Source organism: Ictalurus furcatus, chromosome 29, assembly GCF_023375685.1.
Source record: "Ictalurus furcatus strain D&B chromosome 29, Billie_1.0, whole genome shotgun sequence".
NCBI classification, from domain to species: Eukaryota; Metazoa; Chordata; class Actinopteri; order Siluriformes; family Ictaluridae; genus Ictalurus; species Ictalurus furcatus.
Genome location: NC_071283.1, coordinates 6,245,229 through 6,263,504, shown reverse-complemented (window position 1 = coordinate 6,263,504; position 18,276 = coordinate 6,245,229). Strand labels below are relative to the sequence as shown.

Here is an 18,276-nt window from a genome sequence, read left to right as displayed (position 1 = left end):
ATTTATTTAAAAATGCATTTTACTTAATATTGTTTTCTTAATAATACATTTGTAATGTAAGTTTATTGACATCAGTAACTGTAATCAAATTACATAAATTTAAAATGTAATGTGTTACATTACTGCATTATCAGAAAAATTAATTAGATTACAGCTACGCATTACACCCAACTCTGATAGTTACTGATGGCCACCGTGCCACTGATATCAAAATTCCCAATTAACACTGTTAATGATTTGTGTCATTTTTCTATAAGGTTGCACAATATCAGATAATGTAATAGTGGTGTTATATTATTCGGCTTTCTAGTTTTTGATGGCACAAATAAATATGGCATATTCAGTTCTCAAATGACTGAGATTGGAAGACTTGAGAACCTTTTGTCTGGATTATTTAAAAAAAAAAATACATTTCTATATAGCATTCTCTATTAAACTTCCTGGTTAAGCATTGTGGCAGAGTTAATGGTTCAGTATAACTACTGGTGTTCTGCTTTTGTGCCTGTGCTGTTGAGACTCACTTTAAAGATGCCCTTAACCACTAAGTTCATACCCACCGGAGATTAGTGACTTTGAATTTTTAATTTTTTAACAGCTCTGTATGCCATCATCCTCTTCTGCGTCTTCTTCTGGATTCCATTTGTGTACTTCTACTATGAAGAGAAAGACGATGATAACTTCAGCAAGTGCTCGGTAAGATTACCGCCTCAACTGACAGGATCTGTTCTCTCCTTCCTGAACTGAATGGACTGTTCTTGCACAACTGTGAAGATGCTATTAATTATATAAAATAGATATTAAAGGTAATCATTTAGGAATGGAAAAATATAATAAAAGCATGGTCTTCTCTTATTTTGTTCATTCCTGTTTAAACAAAAATGTTTTTACTACTGTATTGTATTAAAAAAAAACATGCTAATCTCTCAAAGCACTAGCTAATGAGAGAACAGTGAAAACCAGAAAATTTTAGGTTCTCATTTATCATACAAATGAGAAACCAAAAGAAACTAGAAATAAATAAGACAAATGATGTACTTACCTTAAAATATCTCAGAAAACTGTTACACATTTGACCATGGGTTTTGATGCTGTTAAATCTGGTTATATTTCAGTTTTGCTTTCATACTGTTCTAAAGGTTTATGCTGTTTTTCTGAATGTATTGCACAGAACCCAGAAGTAGTATACTTTAGTATAGTGTCGAGTAAAACTTCTTTAAATGTATTAACATCAACTAAAGTCCAGTGCCAGTCAACAAACATCGTATATCTTTTTTGTGCATATATCTTATATCTTTTTGTATATCTGGAATAGAAGACTTGCACTTTTAAGAAAGTATAAAGGAAAAAATAGATTTATTTTTGTACGATAAGCTTCAGAAATCTGAAAAGGCAAGAATTTGAAGATTGAGGGATGGAAGGAAGAAGGACCAGTTCATCCACATTAGCAACCTTCTGCTTGCAAAGCAGGCTTGAACATTGGTGGACCTTTTAAAAATGGGTTCTACACTCACCGTCCATTTTATTAGAAAGATGTATACACCTGTACATTCATACAGTTATCTAATCAGCCAATTGCGTTGCAGAAGCACGATGCAAAAACCATCAGAAAGAAGAAAAGGTGTGATTATGGATGTTGGTACCAGATGGGCTGGTTTGAGAATTTCAGAAACTGCTCATCTCCTGGGATTTTCACATAAAATGAGAGTTTCTCTGTAGTGGACATTACCTGATGACGTGGACATTACCTGAAGCTCTTGAACAGTAACTGCATGATTTTTGCTTTGTGCTGCTCCCTCATGATTGACTGATTAGATAAATGCATAAATGTGCATGTGTACATTCACAGGCTAGACACCAAGAAAATTCATTACAATGATTTTTATAGACTTTGTTAGCTTCAGCTAGCAAGTTAGTTAACCTACAGTGCTGTGAAAAAGTATTTGCCCCATCCTGATTTCTTCTGTTTTTTTGTATATCTCAATGGTTTTTGTGAGTAAACACACACAATAGTTATCTTTGATGTTATCCTTGGCTCTTTTGTGACTTGCTGGATGAGTTGTTGCTGTGCTTTTGGAGGAATTTTGGAAAGTCTGCCACTTCTGGGAAGGTTCACTACTGTGCCGAGTTTTTCCATTTTTTTTGGAGATAAAGGGTCTCACTGTGGTCCTTTGGAGTCCCAGAGCCTTTGAAATAGCTTTGTAACCTTTCCCAGACTGATGCATTTCAATCAAATTCCTAATCATTTCTGGAATTTCTTTAAATTTTGGTATAGTGTGCTACTGGGTAAGAACTTGCAACCAACTTGAAGTTCTATTTAAGTGTTGATTTTGATTGATCAGGCCTGGTTGTGTCTAGTCCAGCTGAACCCAATTATGAATGCAGTTTCATAGATTTGTGGAATGAGTAACTATGGGGGCAAATACATTTTCACACAGGCCCAGTTGGTATTGGATAACTTTTTTGCTTCAGTAAATAACATTATCATGTAAAAACTGTGTTTTGTGTTTACTCAGGTTACCTTTGTTTTATCTAGATATTTATATCTAGATAAAATATGTTTCATTTCTGAAACAATTTAGTATGTGAGATACACAAAGACAGAATAAATCAGGATGGGGCAAATGCTTTTTCACAGCATTTAACCCTTGTTTAACCCTACCCTGTTGTAGCTTCAACCCTGCCACAGAGCTGCTTTAGCTCAGCCATGGAGTCACCAAAGCCTTTCTTAGCTTCTTTAGACAGCAGTTCAATATGTTCATGTCCAGTTATTCCAGTCACTTCAAACTTGCAAATGAATTTCTTTTTTTCATTACAGCAAGCAAAAAATGCAGTGAAGTACACAGTTGCATTTGTCACCATCTGTGCTATACTTCTTTTGATTGGGTAAGTTCATGTCTTGCAAAATCCACCAGCTTCACATCTGCATGTGACTTTGTGTTTGGATGACTTTTTTTTAATGGATTGGCATCTATTTGGGGGATTGATTTTGTCTTGGTGGTTTTTTTTTTTTATGAACAGTTTGAAGATGTTAGTGCTTTTCAGTTATTTTTTGAGTACCGGTTAGTCTTGAGACTATAGTGTAATTGTTGATGTACAGTAATTCACAGTAGTAACTGCCAATAGAGATTCCATATATCACGATAACTATCAAGTTGGATGATTTATATGTCTGAGAAAATGTGGTACCTTTCTAATGTGTTTCTTTTTAGCCTATTTTGTAGTCTTTTACAAACCTTTATCTGACTTTGGAGTAGGGGAACAAAACATCTCTGATGCAGATTGGCTTCTCTTGTCCGTATTTGCCAAACAGATAAAGCTGGTTTGCCTTCCACACATGGTATATCTTCGTTGCAACACATGACCGGTGACTTAAATTAAGAAAATGAAACCACTTCTGGGCTACTTTGCTATACAAGATTTTAATAAGTATCTTGGCTGCTGTTCATCACAGAGCATAGATTATGTCATTTACTTAAATTTTTATAATTGAAGCTTATTGTAGAATTAAAAAAATAATAATAAATAAAAATATTTTAGAAATAAAGCGTAGGTTTTTTTTTTTATAATCATTTTACTGTTTTATGAATTTTAGTTTGATAATTGAGCTTGGTTACAGCAAATAACTTGGTTATTTGGGTTTTTAAAATCCCAATTTCAGTTTTGCAAGTATTACTGACCTTGTTATTGGGTAATTAACTTAAAAAATGGATTAAATGCAATGCTAGTGACTAGCAGCTACAGCCAACGTGTAACCAGCTTTTTTTGCTGTAATGAAGTAACATGTAAATGACACATGTCACATATTTCTGGCCCCACCCCTTTTCCCTCGAGTCAGTGTCACTACAGCCTACGCCACGAGCCATGAGCGATACTCTCGTCAAGCAGCGAGAACTAGGGGACACAATAGGGCAGTGGTATATTGCATTCAATCTTACAAGCCTAGTACTGGTATTAAATATGGTTGTGTAATGCTTGACTGGTCTGAGCTAAGGTTGGATCACTCAAGTGGTGGCTTGATCTTTTCCATACTTTTTTTTTTTGTACAGTGGATATAAAAAAGCTAAACACCCCTGTTAAAATTCCAGATTGTTGCAATGTGGAAAAATTAAAACCATGATAACCATGTCGGATCTTTTTCCACCTTTAATGTGATATAGCAACCAGCAAAATTCAAGTGTTATTAATCATCATTCATTAATAAAATTAATCATCATACACTTTCATCAATGAAGTGATTCTGATGAATCACAAATAAAGATAAGCTGTTTCTTTAGGATTTTCTTGACATCTTGGTTTCAGCTGACTTGGTCCGCAAAAAGTTTACAAAACATGTATGGGATATCATTGTAGAAAGGTATGAAAATATGCGATTTTAACAGGTTGTGTAGACTGTAGACTTTTTATAGCCACTGTACCTAATTAAGTAAATAAACTGGCAATTCTGTATATTGCATATGTGCATCAAGTACCTTAAAATACTTCATTAAATATGATTAAATTGATCTTGTTAATTTCTAGCAGGAGCATATTGGTTAGTTGCAATTTAAATGCCAGAATTATTGATGACTGAATTATTGCTTATCTTGTCCATCACAGGGCATTTGCACCACTACTGCCTCAACCCAAGCAGAACTCTACCCAATGGGACAGGCTGCAGTACCTTTTCAGGGAGCTGGGCAGCAGCAGTAAGCACCATTTTTATCTATATAATTACCTTAGAAGTGACCATTTCATACCATGTCAAATTATCTGTTCAGCCTGATGCATACTTGGGGAAACCACATAGCTGTAGTATTCTGTAAACCTCTACTACAGCATATCCACTCACATTGTGTATTTGTTGACAGGCCTGATGGAAATAGCAAGTGCTGCCAAGATGAGGTAAATGGTAGAGGTTGCGTTGGCAGCAGTGTCATTTAGCTTAATCATTGTCAGCAAGTCCCATTGTGTTGCCTGGACCCTCTATCAGCAAGTGGAGAAAGCTGCCCCTGCTGTTGATGTTAGTTTCAGCAGACCTCTCAGGCAATTTCTGGTGCCTTGATCATGCTATGTTTTATTTGTCCCCAAATTATTTTAATTTGTGGACAGAGAAAATTATTTTAATTAATCAGAGGTGGTGACCCACTACCCAATCCCAGGTGGTCACTTTGGGCCAACAACTCCTGAGGTGCAAAGCCAGTCTAATTCAGTGACTACATTGTGTAACTAGAGCAGGATTTGTAACATTGCTAACGATTTGCTACAATGGGCAACTACATTTACATTTAGCAGACACTTTTATTCAAAGCGACTTACAAATGAGAAAATACAAACAAAGTGATATATCAAGCAGAGAACAATACAAGTAGTGCTACCATACAAGATCCGTTAATTGAGTTCCAGAAGAAGCAAAGTGTGTAGAGTAGAGGTGTAAATGCCAGAGTACTATATTTATTTAGTTTATTTTATTTTTATGGGTTGGTTAGGTGTTCACGGAAGAGATGGGTCTTTAGCTGTTTTTTGAAGATTGAGGTTGGAAGTTCATTTCAGCACTGAGGAACAGTTAGTTTGAATGTTCTTGAAAGGGACCTTGAGCCACACTGAGTTGGTACTACTACGTGTCGGTCGTTGATTGAATGCAGATTGCGTGAGGGAACATAAGCCTTCAGGAGAGAGTTGAGGTAGGAGGGTGCTGTTCCAGACAAGGTCTTGTAGGTGAGCATCAAGGCCTTGAATTTGATTCGGGCGGCTACAGGAAGACAGTGGAGGGAGATGAAGAGGGGTGTGACATGGGTTCTCTTTGGCTGGTTGAAGACAAGGCGTGCTGCAACATTCTCAATCATTTGAAGCAGTTTGATGGAGCTGGCCGGGAGGCCTGAGAGTAGTGAGTTGCAGTAGTCCAGTTTTGAGATAACAAGAGCTTGGACTAGTATCTGTGTAGCCTGTTCGGTGAGGTAGGGTCTGATTTTCTTGATGTTGTACAGGATGAACCTACAGGACTGTGCAGTTGTTGAGATGTGTTCTGTAAAGGTCAAGCTGTCATCGAGTATCACCCCAAGGTTCCTGGCCGTCCTGGTTGGCTTGAGTGTGGTTGAGCCGAGCTGTGCAGTGAGGTTGTGGTTGATTGAGGGACAGGCTGGGATGAAGAGAAGCTCAGATTTTGCCAGGTTGAGCTTAAGGTGGTGTTCCCTCATCCAGACCGAGATGTCCGACAGGCAAGCAGAGATACGTGCAGAGACGGATGGATCGTCAGGCTGGAAGGACAAATAGAGCTGGGTGTCATCAGCATAGCAATGATATGAGAAGCCATGAGACTCAGTCACCTGCCCTAGAGATGTAGTGTAGATAGAAAAGAGCAGTGGACCCAGAACTGACCCCTGTGGAACGCCAGTTGTGAGTTGCTGAGTTTCAGAAATACCTCCCCTCCATGGTACCTTGAAGGATCTGTCTGAGAGATAGAATTCCACCCAGCACAGAACCGTTCCAGTGATGCCCAGGCTGGAGAGAGTTGACAGGAGTATCTGATGGAGGACAGATGATCTAGAGCAGGGGTTGGGAACCTATGGCTCGCAGGCCAGATGTGGCTCTTTTGATGGTTGCATCTGGCTTGCAGACAAATCTTTAATTAAAAAAATAATAACGTTAAAAATATAAAACATTCTCATCTATTTCAATCCATTAATTTCCTACCACTCATGTTCATGGTTGCGGGTGGCTGGAGCCAATCACAGCTGTCCTCTGGGACAACACCAAATTTTTATTGGATAATGCGTAACGTACACGGGTCGTTGTGAGGTCAGGAAGTAAACTTCCCTCCTTTTAATCAAGTAGTCAGCTAGCTAATTGCAGAAACCCTTTTATCGAAGAAGATGGCTAAAAGGAAAAAAAAGATAAGGAGTATTGTACTTTTCAGCAGGAATGGACAGAGGTATTCGCCTTTGTGGAGAGAGCAGGTTCTGCAGTGTGTCTAATATGCAATGATAAAATTGCATCGATGAAACGGTGAAAATGCAAGGCGTTGGAAATACAGTCTTATCCCTTCAACAAGCAGTGTTTGCATTTGAAAACAAGCTAGAACTCTTCATCGCCGACATTGAAACAGGTCGTTTACTACACTTTGAAAAACTGGGAGAGTTTAAAGATGCATGCACAGCAAGTGACCCTGCTCAACATCTTGATCTTCAGCAGCTAGCGGGCTTCACATCTAATCTCCTGCAGTCATTCAAAGCACGCTTTGGAGAATTTCATGAGCGCACTCGTCTTTTTAAGTTCATCACCCATCCACACGAGTGTGCAGTGGACAGCGCCGACCTGAGTTACATCCCCGGTGTCTCCGTCAGAGATTTTGAGCTACAAGCTGCTGACCTGAAGGCCTCAGACATGTGGGTGAATAAGTTCAAGTCACTGAATGAAGATTTGGAAAGACTTGCACGACAGCAAGCAGAGTTGGCGAGCAAACACAAGTGGGGAGAAATGAAAAAACTTCAACCCGCGGACCAGCTGATTGTCAAAACTTGGAACGCGCTTCCCGTCACATACCACACACTGCAGCGTGTGAGCATTGCTGTACTGACAATGTTTGGCTCTACGTATACATGTGAGCAGTCTTTCTCACATCTAAAGAACATTAAGACCAACCTACGATCACGTTTTACGGATGGAAGTCTCAACGCCTGCGTGAAGCTTAACCTCACCACGTATCAACCAGACTACAAAGCCATCAGCAAAACCATGCAGCACCAGAAGTCGCATTAATGGTAAGAAGTACTTTATTCATCATTGGTCAGCAACAGCATAACAACGTTATTAGATAAGAATTCAGAGACTTATTGTACTTTAAAAGTGTTGGTCTTACATAAAATGCACACATTTACTGGTATTTAGTTTTAAACATATTGTATGGCTATCACGGAATTACATTTTAAAATATGTGGCGTTCATGGCTCTCTCAGCCAAAAAGGTTCCCGACCCCTGATCTAGAGGTTGCTCTTGCTAATCGTAAGGCTTTAGTTACGGAAAGCAGAGCAGTCTCCGTAGAGTGATTGCTCTTGAAGCCAGACTGCTTGGTGTCCAGGAGGTTGTTCTATGTGAGAAAATTGGAGAGTTGATTAAAAACGGCCCTTTCAAGAGTTTTGGAAAGAAAAGGGAGGAGGGAAACAGGTCTGTAATTGTCAACCACAGCAGGGTTAATTGATTGTTTTTTTAAGCAGTGGGGTAACTCAGGCCTGCTTAAATGAGGTAGGGTATGTGCCAGTAGAGAGGGATGTGTTAAAGATGTGTGTGAGTGCAGGTAATAGTGTGGGAGAGATGGACTGAAGAAGGTGAGAAGGGTTGGGTCAAGAGGACAGGTTGTGGGATGGCTAGAGAGGAGGAGATTAGAGACATCAGTCTCTGAGAGGGGAGAGAAGGAAGTCAGTTGGGAGTTACATGGAGGAGCTGGTCTATGCATGTCTGGGGTTGAGAACTGGTTCCTGATCGATGTAAACTTGTTGGAAAAGAAAGTGGCATCTGCAGTGAGAGAGGTAGGGGAAGGGGGAGGAGGGGGACAGAGAAGAGAAGAAAAGTTTTTGAAGAGAGTGCGGGGGTTGGGAGAACTCCAAATCTTCTCTTGGTAGTATGTGGCTTTAGCAATGGAGATGCTATTGGAAAAAGAGGAGAGAAGTGTTTGGTAATTGGTTAGGTCAGTTGGATTGTTAGTTACGCCATTTCCTTTCAGATGCTCTTAGTTTGGCCTGGTTGTTACGCAGAGCTTCTGAGAGCCAAGGGCTAGAGGGTGATGTGCAAGCAGGTCTGGAGGTTAGGGGGCAGATGCTGTCAAGAGGAGATGTTAGGGTGGAACATAACATGTCAGTTGTGGTGTTTAAGTCAAGTGAGGAGAGGTGGCTATCAGAGGGAAGTAAGCTTGTGACATCAGAGGAGAAATGTGAGGGGGGGAAGGAGCAATGATTGCAATGAAAAGAGGTAGAGGGTGGAGACAGTGAAGGGGGTAAGGGGAGAGAAATAGAGAACTGGAAAAAGAAATGGTCAGAGGTGTGGAGAGGAGTAATGAGAAGATTGTGTGTGGTGCAATTACATGTGAGGATGAGGTCGAGTTGTTTGCTGGCTTTGTGAGTTGCTGGTGTGGTGAACTGCTTGAGGTCAAATGTGGGAAGGTGAGCAAGAAAGTCAGCTGCATGTGGCTTGTCTAGATGAATGTTGAAGTCACCAAGGACCACAAGAGGAGTTCCGTCATCTGGGAGGGTGGACAGTAGCGTGTCAAATTCATTGATGAACTTCCCCAGTTGACCTGGAGAACGGTAAATAACAAAATGCATTTTGGCAGGGTCAGTGACTGTAACAGCATGAAATTCAAAGGAAGTGTAGGAGAAAGACAGGTAAATTTCCATGTTTTGGAGAGAAGCAATGGATCAGGTCTCAGTCAGAGCCAGCACACTGAGGTTGGAGTGGGTTGCAAAGGCAGGAATTAAATCTTCCTTGTTGACGGCAGATTGGCAGTTCCAAAGTTCAATAGAGAATGAGAGGGAATCGGCAGAGGCCACATTCAGAGAACGTAGGTTGTCTAAGTTGCATACTTTTCTGGGAGTATGCTGCTGTCTGCGCCTGTGGCAAATAACAGGGATAAACTGATGACACATGTTAGTGTTAGTACATGTGTAAACAGGTTACCCGCAAGAGGAATAAAGGGGGGGGTATACTTAGCAGCGCGAGTGGTGTCTTGTCGGTGTCCTTGCTCGGTGGACCCGCAGGTCTTTACACGAGCTCGCCACGACAAGGGCAGCTGCTTCTGCCTCAGCATTTCTTAATTCTTAAATACTGCGTTGCTTCTCAGCTGAGCACGCCTCTTTAATTAGCAAAACAAAGAGTAGTCGCGTGAACGAGTGACTCCCGACCGAAACCGAATTTGAATTCCGGAATTAGCTTTAATCTAGCAATGTGTAAACAGCTCGTAGCAACAACGAAGCGCAGTTACAGCTTCTATCTGACAATCGGTGCTAAAACTAGTTTCAACTAAAAAATCCAGAAAGAAACACTTACCAGTTATTGTTTGCCTGGGTGAATAATGACTTTTGCTGTAGCTACAACTGGCAGACACACTACTATAGTCCTCAACAAGTGCCGAGCACGCCTCTTTAATTAGCAAAACAAAGGGTAGTCGTGTGAACGAGTGACTCCCGACTGAAACCGAATATCCATCCATCCATCCATCCATCTTCTATTGCTTACTCCTTTTCAGGGTCACTGTGAACCTGGAGCCTATCCCAGGGAGCATCGGGCACAAGGCAAGGTACACCCTGGACAGGGTGCCAGTCCATCACAGGGCACAATCACATACACACTCACACACTCATTCATACCTGAAACCGAATATGAATACCAGAATTAGCTTTAATCTCGCAACGTGTAAACAGCTCGTAGCAACAAGGAAGCGCAGTTACAGCTTCTATCTGACAATCGGTTCTAAAACTAGTTTCAACTAAAAAATCCAGAAAGAAACACTTACCAGTTATTGTTTGCCTGGGTGAATAATGACTTATTTTGCAACTAAACGCAATGCCATCAGCTTGATGCCTGCGCCTCTGTGGAATGCCCCAATTCTCTACCACTTTGATGATGATTTGATGCTGACTATGTATTTTAGAATTAAGCAACTGTTTTTCACTCTGCTGTTCTCTCTTTTGGGTGGGGCATTTCTATTACCATGCAGGATTTGAGTAAAGCTTGTGAGCACTACTGTGAATGAGAGGGCTTGAGATCTTATCATATCACTGGATCAAAATGGGAATTGTACATTTGTACTCAGCCACTTTGTATTACTGTCTGCATTTTGTCTTCTGTTGAGATCCATGCAGAGAACATCATAAGATGCCATCCAGCAACACTAATTCCCCTAATTTTCTTCTATCTACTATCATTAATGTCTCTTTTCTATGCACAGGTCCCTTTTGTATGCAGATTAAGGTCCCTTTTGTATGCACAGTCTGAGCCTGGATTAGAAATAAAGACTAGGAGATGCACAGTACATTTCCACTATAATACTTGTAGACCTAGATAGATATCTAGGGTGCCAATACATCTAGAATTGGACAGATGGATAGCATGCCAATGCTTGTCGAATTAGATAGAGAGGTTGACAATACTTGTAGAGTTGGATAGATATATAGATAGAGTTGAGCAATTCCAGTGGTATGGACGGGACATTTACTGTCAACTTGAAATATAAATTCTCAGCGACTGTATTTATTATCAGTATATTGAACCATCTTTTTGATATTTGCCTATTTTCAGCTGAGTGAACATATGTGCAGAACATATGTGTGTTAAATATTGGTGTGCAACTATTATTGGCATCCTTTTAGTCAGTACTTTGTGCCACCTCCCTTTGTCAAGATAACAGCTCTCAGTCTTTTCCTATAAAGCCTGATGAGGTTGGAGAATACATGGCAAGGAATCTGAGACCATTCCTCCATACAGAATCTCTCCAGATCCTTCAAATTTCGAGGTCCATGCAGGTGGACTCCTATTCAGTTCACCTCACATGTTTTCTATGGGTCTCAAGTCAAGGGACTGGGATGGCCATGGGAGGACCTTGATTTTGTGGTCAGTAAACCATTTTTGTGTTGATTTTGATGTGTTTTGGATCATTGTCCTGCTGGAAGATACAACCATGACCAATTTTTAGCTTTCTGGAAGAGGCAGTCAGGTTTTCATTTAATATCTGTTGATATTTGATAGAGTCCATGATGCCATATATCCTAGCAAAATGTCCAGGTCCTCTGGCTGAAAAGCAGCCCCAAAACTTTAAAGAGCTACCACCATATTTAAATGTGAGCATGAGGTGCTTTTCCATATAGTTACCTCTCTGTGTGCACCAAAACCACTTCTGGTGTTTATTGCCAAAAAGCTCTATTTTGGTTTCTTCTGACCATAGCACCTGATCCTATTTGAATTTCCAGTAATGTCTGGCAAAATGAAGACACTTGAGTTTGTTTTTGGATGAGAGTAGAAGCTTTTTTCCTGAGACTCTTCCAAACAACTTGTGGTGATGTAGGTGACTTCGGATTGTAAGTTTGGAGACTTTCTTACCCCAAGACGCAACTAACTTCTGCAGTTCTCCATCTGTGATCCTTGGAGATGTTTTGGCCACTCGAACCGTCCTCTTCACAGTGCGTTGAGACAATATAGACACCTGTCCAATTCCAGGTTGATTCATAACATTTCCAGTTGACTGGAACTTCTTAACTATTGCCCAGATGGTGGAAATGGGCATTTTCAATGCTATTTTCTTATAGCCACTTTCCATTTTAGGAAGCTCAACAACCTTTTGCCGCACATCACAGCCATATTCCTTGGTCTTACCCATTGTTATGGATGACTAAGGGAATTTGGCCTATGTCTTACCTCATATTTATACCCCTGTGAAACAGGAAGTCATGGTTGAATAATTTCCTGTTCCTATCCACCCAAGTGTACTAAAAAATGTAAAATATCAATGGCAATATACTTCAAATATATTTTTACCATATGAATTCGTAGGGGTGCCAATAATTGTTGCACATCTATATTTGACAGATTTTTTTTTTAAACCTGTGTTGTTTGCAATTGTTTGATATCCAGAGTATCAATTGTTTGATATCCAGAGCAGAGTATTTTTGTGAATATTTTTTTTAAACAAAATATCAAAAGGTTAAACAATAAAGACAATTTTTCAAAACCTTCTTTGCTCATATTTAGGGGTGCCAATATTAGTTTGGGGCACTGTACATACATGCCTCTCAGATGCATTCTTTCAGTCATCTGTGAATATATGCATATGGGGACAAAGCACTCTGAATAACTTTGTACAGTATTAGAACTTGAACCTGATATAGCCTACATGTTCACTAATACATTTCCCTTTCTTTGTCTGTCTCTCTCTCTCTCTCTCTCTCTCTCTCTCTCTCTCTCTCTCTCTCGATCTATCTCCCAAACACACACAGATGGTGTGGTGGCACTGTCTTTCTCCATCAGCTCCCTGACTTTGATCGGCATGCTGGCAGTGATCACATACACAGTAAGTTTGTTGAGCCAACTTCTGAGCCAGTACAAAGCTGATTTGCACACACGTTAAAATACTTTCTGCACCTTTTAAAGTGTTAAAAACGAAAGGATGTGAGTGGATTGTATAAATTGTATAAATCTTTTTTTGCTCTCAAGAACATATGTGGCAGTTTAATTGAAATACATAAGAACATCCTTGTATATGTGTGCTGTGAACTGGGCTGAGCACAAAGAAATTCATAGAAAATAACGATGCGGCAGCCTTTGGTTTGTGGGATTTTATTACTGTCACTGCCTTTACGCTCACTCTAAGATCTTTGTCTTTTTCTTGATGAAAACACTGCCCTTCCACTAATACGCCATTACCAATACCGTCCTATTCATGCCATGCCTGCGACAAATGATTTATCACAATGGGTGACATGTTATTATATGTGATCAACCTAATGGAATCTTAAGTAATAGGCTCCTTATGGAGTTTCATATTTGTCCAGGCCTGGTTGATGTATCATCTCACTTTGCACCAATGTGGCCATTATTCTTGATTCAAACATTTGTCTGAAATGTAAACTCTATATAACATTGTTGTAGCTGAAAGTAAATGCAAGAGCTTTTAAAAATATTTACACTTGTAGAGCTGATCACAGTTGTGCAACTTTTCAACTCATGTAAATGCTTTTGTACCATCTGCAAAGTTTATATAAGTCCTGAAATAAGGGCTGTATTTCTGCACACAGCAGGCACACATTAAATATAAACTATGTATGCTCTAAACTTTTTGCTAGTGTGTGTGTGTGTGTGTGTGTGTCTGTGTGTGTGTGTCTGTGTGTGTGTGTGTGTGTATGTATATGTGTGTGTATGTGTGTGTGTATATATAATATAATATTATATATATATATATATATATATATATATATATATATAATATAATATATATATATATATATATCTATATATATATATATATATATATATATATATATATATATATATATATACATATATATATATATATATATATATATATATATATATATATATATATATAAAAATATATAAAACATGCATACACACACACACATATATAAATAAAGTCATGGCCAAAAGTTTGCGATCACCAACAATTTCATGCAATTTTTCTCAGTTAGTTAGGTTTAGCTCTGTTTGGGCTAGCTTGTGCTTATTCCACCAAATATTGCATGGTAGTCGCAGCGTCTGTTGAAAGTTGTGAAGAATCCCTATGAACCCTGTGATCTCCAGTTATTGGAAGCGTTTGGTTGCAGTTATTGCTGCTAAAGGTGGCACAACCAGATTTTAAGTTTAAGGGGGCTGTTAGTTTTTCACATTGGTGATGGATGTTGGATAACCTTTTTTGCTTCAATAAGTAAATAAATAAATAAATAAAAAACTAGGTGTTTATTCAGGTTGCCTTTGTTTTATGTTGTATTTCATTTGAAGATCTAAAACTATTTGTATGTGAGACACAAAAACCGAAGAAATCAGCAAATACTTTTTCACAGCACTGTATACCATATGCTAGAATGTAGCCTCTGGCATCCACATCTCACCTGTCTATCCATTTCAGAAGGATTTCAAGTTTTTTGGCTGATTGACAGTTCATTAACTACCTGATATAACGATGGTCATTTACCTACTGTAAATCAAGATTCGATTCAATTCAGTTTTATTTGTATAGTGCTTTTAACAATGAACATTGTCCCAAAGCAGCTTTGCAGAAATGTATAAATCCAGGAAATAGATTTTAAATATAGGAATTTATCCTTAATGAGCATGCCAGAGGTGACCGTGGCAAAAAAAAATTCCCTGAGATGATATGAGGAAGAAACCTTGAGAGGAACTAGACTCAAAAGGGAACCCATCCTCATCTGGGTGACACCAGGTAGTGCAATGGTAAATAAATCCCTTCTATAAATGGTCAAATAGTGCAGTTGTATAACCATGTAGTCTGTTTTGTTGAAGTTATCCACTGTTCACTGACTGAGATGTGAGTGTAAAACTGTTTGTGGCAATTATAGTCCTAAGCCATCATAGCATAACTGTTCAGTGATCTTCAGGCTATACCATGTGGGGCCATCCTCAGCAGTAGCAAGTGACTTCCAATTGATGAGAACTCCAACCAGAAGTAGGGCATCAGGATGGATCGGGTAGGTCCGGGGAGCAAAAGTGGTCAGGATCACTGGTATCTTTATATAATTAATAATGATCAGTCAAATAAGACCTTAGCCAGGAGAGGGCCGTTCCCTTAATGCCAACAAAATTTTCTAGTCTATCAAGGTGAATAATATAATCAATGTTATCAAAAACTGCACTAAGGTCAAGCAACACAAGCAAGGAGAGACAACCCTGATCAGAGGCCAGTATTAGGTCATTCAAAATCAAGAACAATGCAATTTATTTACTACAAAAATAAGAATAATTCAGTTTGGATATTTATTTGTATATCACAAGTATATTTGAGATAATATTTACTTCCTCAAAAACTTCCATTTATAGATTCTTTCTCATCCTGTTCCATTGTATGACATCTTTGGTCTGTTTTTGCAGTCAGCAAATAACACCTAGCTTTGCTTAGGCATTCCTCATTTTTTATTAGAAAATTAAAGGTGAAATAAGGAATAGGGTGTGTGTCACATACTCTGGTTTTAAGTGCCTTATGATAACTGGGGAGATAAGGACATAAGTGTGCGTGTACCTCAGGTCTTCTTATGTCTCTACTATTATTGATTTTCAGTGCAGGAATATTGATGATGGTTCCTATTTTAATTTAAGTTCATAAATCTAATATGCTGGCTTCCTGCAGACTCCTGACCCAAGGGTCTTTTGTACAGACAACGAGTCGTATCTTCATTTGTGGAGGTTCAAATGCCTATTGATGCTCACTAGAGTGTTAAATAACATCTGATTTATGGCATTTATATATGTGCACCAGTTGAGCCTTTCATTTAGATTTTCTTGCCTTTCATTTTGTTTGGTCATTTTCCATTTTTTGTCCAGTGACTGTGAAAAGTGTGCTCGCTTTTACAGCTCCTCTCCATTTTGATTGCTGTTACATGGGACAAGATTTATCTACAAGTTGCTTTTCACATATGTAGTTGGAATCTGTATTTAAAATGGTTCTCAAAATGGGTCTGTCCTCATAAAAGTAAACAACTTTGTCTTACTCTTTTTCTGTTACTGTCATCCTCATGTTCTCACAATTTGTAATTCTGCTAACATAACTAATGTACACATTTTTGTTTGCTGTACCACTTTATACACCATAAAGCTCTATTATATCTGTTAAAAAAAGCAAAGCCAGAAATGTTAGTGTCCATGGTGCAGCTTTGGGCTGAAGAGAAGCTGAGGGTTGTGCAGCCTTTCTATCATGCCCGTAAGTAGTGTCTAATTGCTTTTCAACGCTCTTTTGGCCAGGCGTACGGCATGTCTGTGTTACCCCTGAACCTGATCAAAGGCACGCACAGGGTCCTCTACGAACGCCTGGAGAACACAGAAGACATGGGGGAGGTTGAGCAACAGATAGAGAAGCTCAAAGCCAAGGTGTGTGAACAGCTATGTGTTGGTGTCTGTAGGTGGAAGGCAAAGTGGTAAACACAATGCTGAGGTTGTCGTTCTTCCTCTCTTATCTTATTCACAAGTCAATCAAGTTTGCATTACTGGCATGACTAAAAACAGATTATAACTTAGGTGACAGACATTAACCTGTCTATCTCTGTGCAGTGTGAGGATGGAAGGCCACTCTCTTTGAGAGACCGGAGGAACCTGCAGGAGCTGGAGGCTAAGCATTTGATGCTGCGCCGCCGAGGCCATCTCCTCGAGAATGCTGATAAGAACTGCTGCACTAAAGTGAGCAAGGTCCTCCATCCCTTTAAGGTTTGTAAATAGTGATTTCCTCTTTTCTTAGTGTTCCTTTAACTGTAACTGATCCTCTGCTTATGTGATTGTTGAAGTCGTGAAAGTAAATGAGCCTACTACATAATGCATTGGTGTAGCAATATCTTTTTTAATGAAGCCTATACTGTCTATATTGTAAACCGTATCTCACACATTAACAGTTTAAAGTTAAGACTTATTGTTGTGGAATGTCCGCGAGACTAGTCAGTACCATTTAACTTATAGCCATGATAAACAGTCATTCTATCACCAGCATCTCCTTTTCTCTCTCTGTTTTTCAAAAACTGCAGTTTGGAATGAAAAAAAAAAAAAAGATGACTTTGCTGGGAAACTTTGCATAGCGCTGTAACTATTACAAAGCACTGACACCCGGGTCTCGTTCTATAAATGTTAATTAAAATGTCTCCACAAAAACTTCACCACATCAATGATTGTTTTTCATTGTTAAACAACAGCAGCACATTTTTTAAAAAATCTGTTGATTATTAGTCTTTGATTATGTGGAGCAACCAAAATACAAGTCCCTAGGAATTATCTGTTACTATAGAAACAGTAGGGTATTAGAACGAATGCATTAATATAAACTGTATCATTCATGTTATTTGTATAGTGCTTTTAACAATGGACATTGTCCCAAAGCAGCTTTACGGAAATATATAAAGTATAAAATATTTAAAAAATGATAACAGGAAAAGTTCCAAAAAAGTGGAACAACAGGTTGTGGATGGTCTGATAAGTAGAGTCAGGGCTTTTTACTCAAGGGAAGATGTGAGTCGCATCACAACTGGAAGAGGCAATGTCTCAATCAGAAGAAAAATAAAAAGGAAAAAACGGTTCCTTTTGGATACTCTGAAAAATTTGCACAGGAAGTTTTTGGCTGAAGAACAGAGCTCCATCTCTTACTCTTCTGTAAGTTCAGACCTGAGTGATAAGGACACGTGCATGTGTAAGATGCATGAGAATCTGGGTTTTCGTGTGCAGAAGCTACACTACTTGAAAGTAATCAGAACCATCAATCTGGATGACCTTTTGAAAGAGATCTAACGTGACACAGAATATATGAAGTGCATGTATGGAGAATGTTCTGAGTGCAATGACCTCTCTTGCCCAGTCTCTACAGAGTACAATCCAGAGAATAAAGTGTCTTATATCCTGAGGGTAGTTGTGGATAAGCAGCACAAGAATGACCCCAATGGCAAAACATCTAAAATCACAATCAAAAAAGAGTTCCAGACCACTCAAGAAGAACTGTTGCAACAGCTATACCTGCTGCTGCACAGGTATAAGAGAGACACTTTTAACATCAACAAATAGTTTAATCACTACAGGGCATTGAGGCACAGCTTA

General features: G+C 39.0%; 1 protein-coding gene across 1 annotated transcript in view; it reads left to right on the top strand.

Annotated features, from left to right (window-relative positions):
- The window catches only part of lmbrd1 (LMBR1 domain containing 1), a 71,251-nt gene that overhangs the window by 19,589 nt on the left and 33,386 nt on the right, over positions 1 to 18,276 (top strand). Inside the window, exons 4-9 of the mRNA XM_053618947.1 lie at positions 596 to 693; positions 2,816 to 2,883; positions 4,597 to 4,685; positions 12,957 to 13,030; positions 16,450 to 16,575; positions 16,756 to 16,908. Coding sequence (XP_053474922.1) covers positions 596 to 693; positions 2,816 to 2,883; positions 4,597 to 4,685; positions 12,957 to 13,030; positions 16,450 to 16,575; positions 16,756 to 16,908 — 608 coding nt within the window. The remainder of the gene's footprint in view (positions 1 to 595; positions 694 to 2,815; positions 2,884 to 4,596; positions 4,686 to 12,956; positions 13,031 to 16,449; positions 16,576 to 16,755; positions 16,909 to 18,276) is intronic.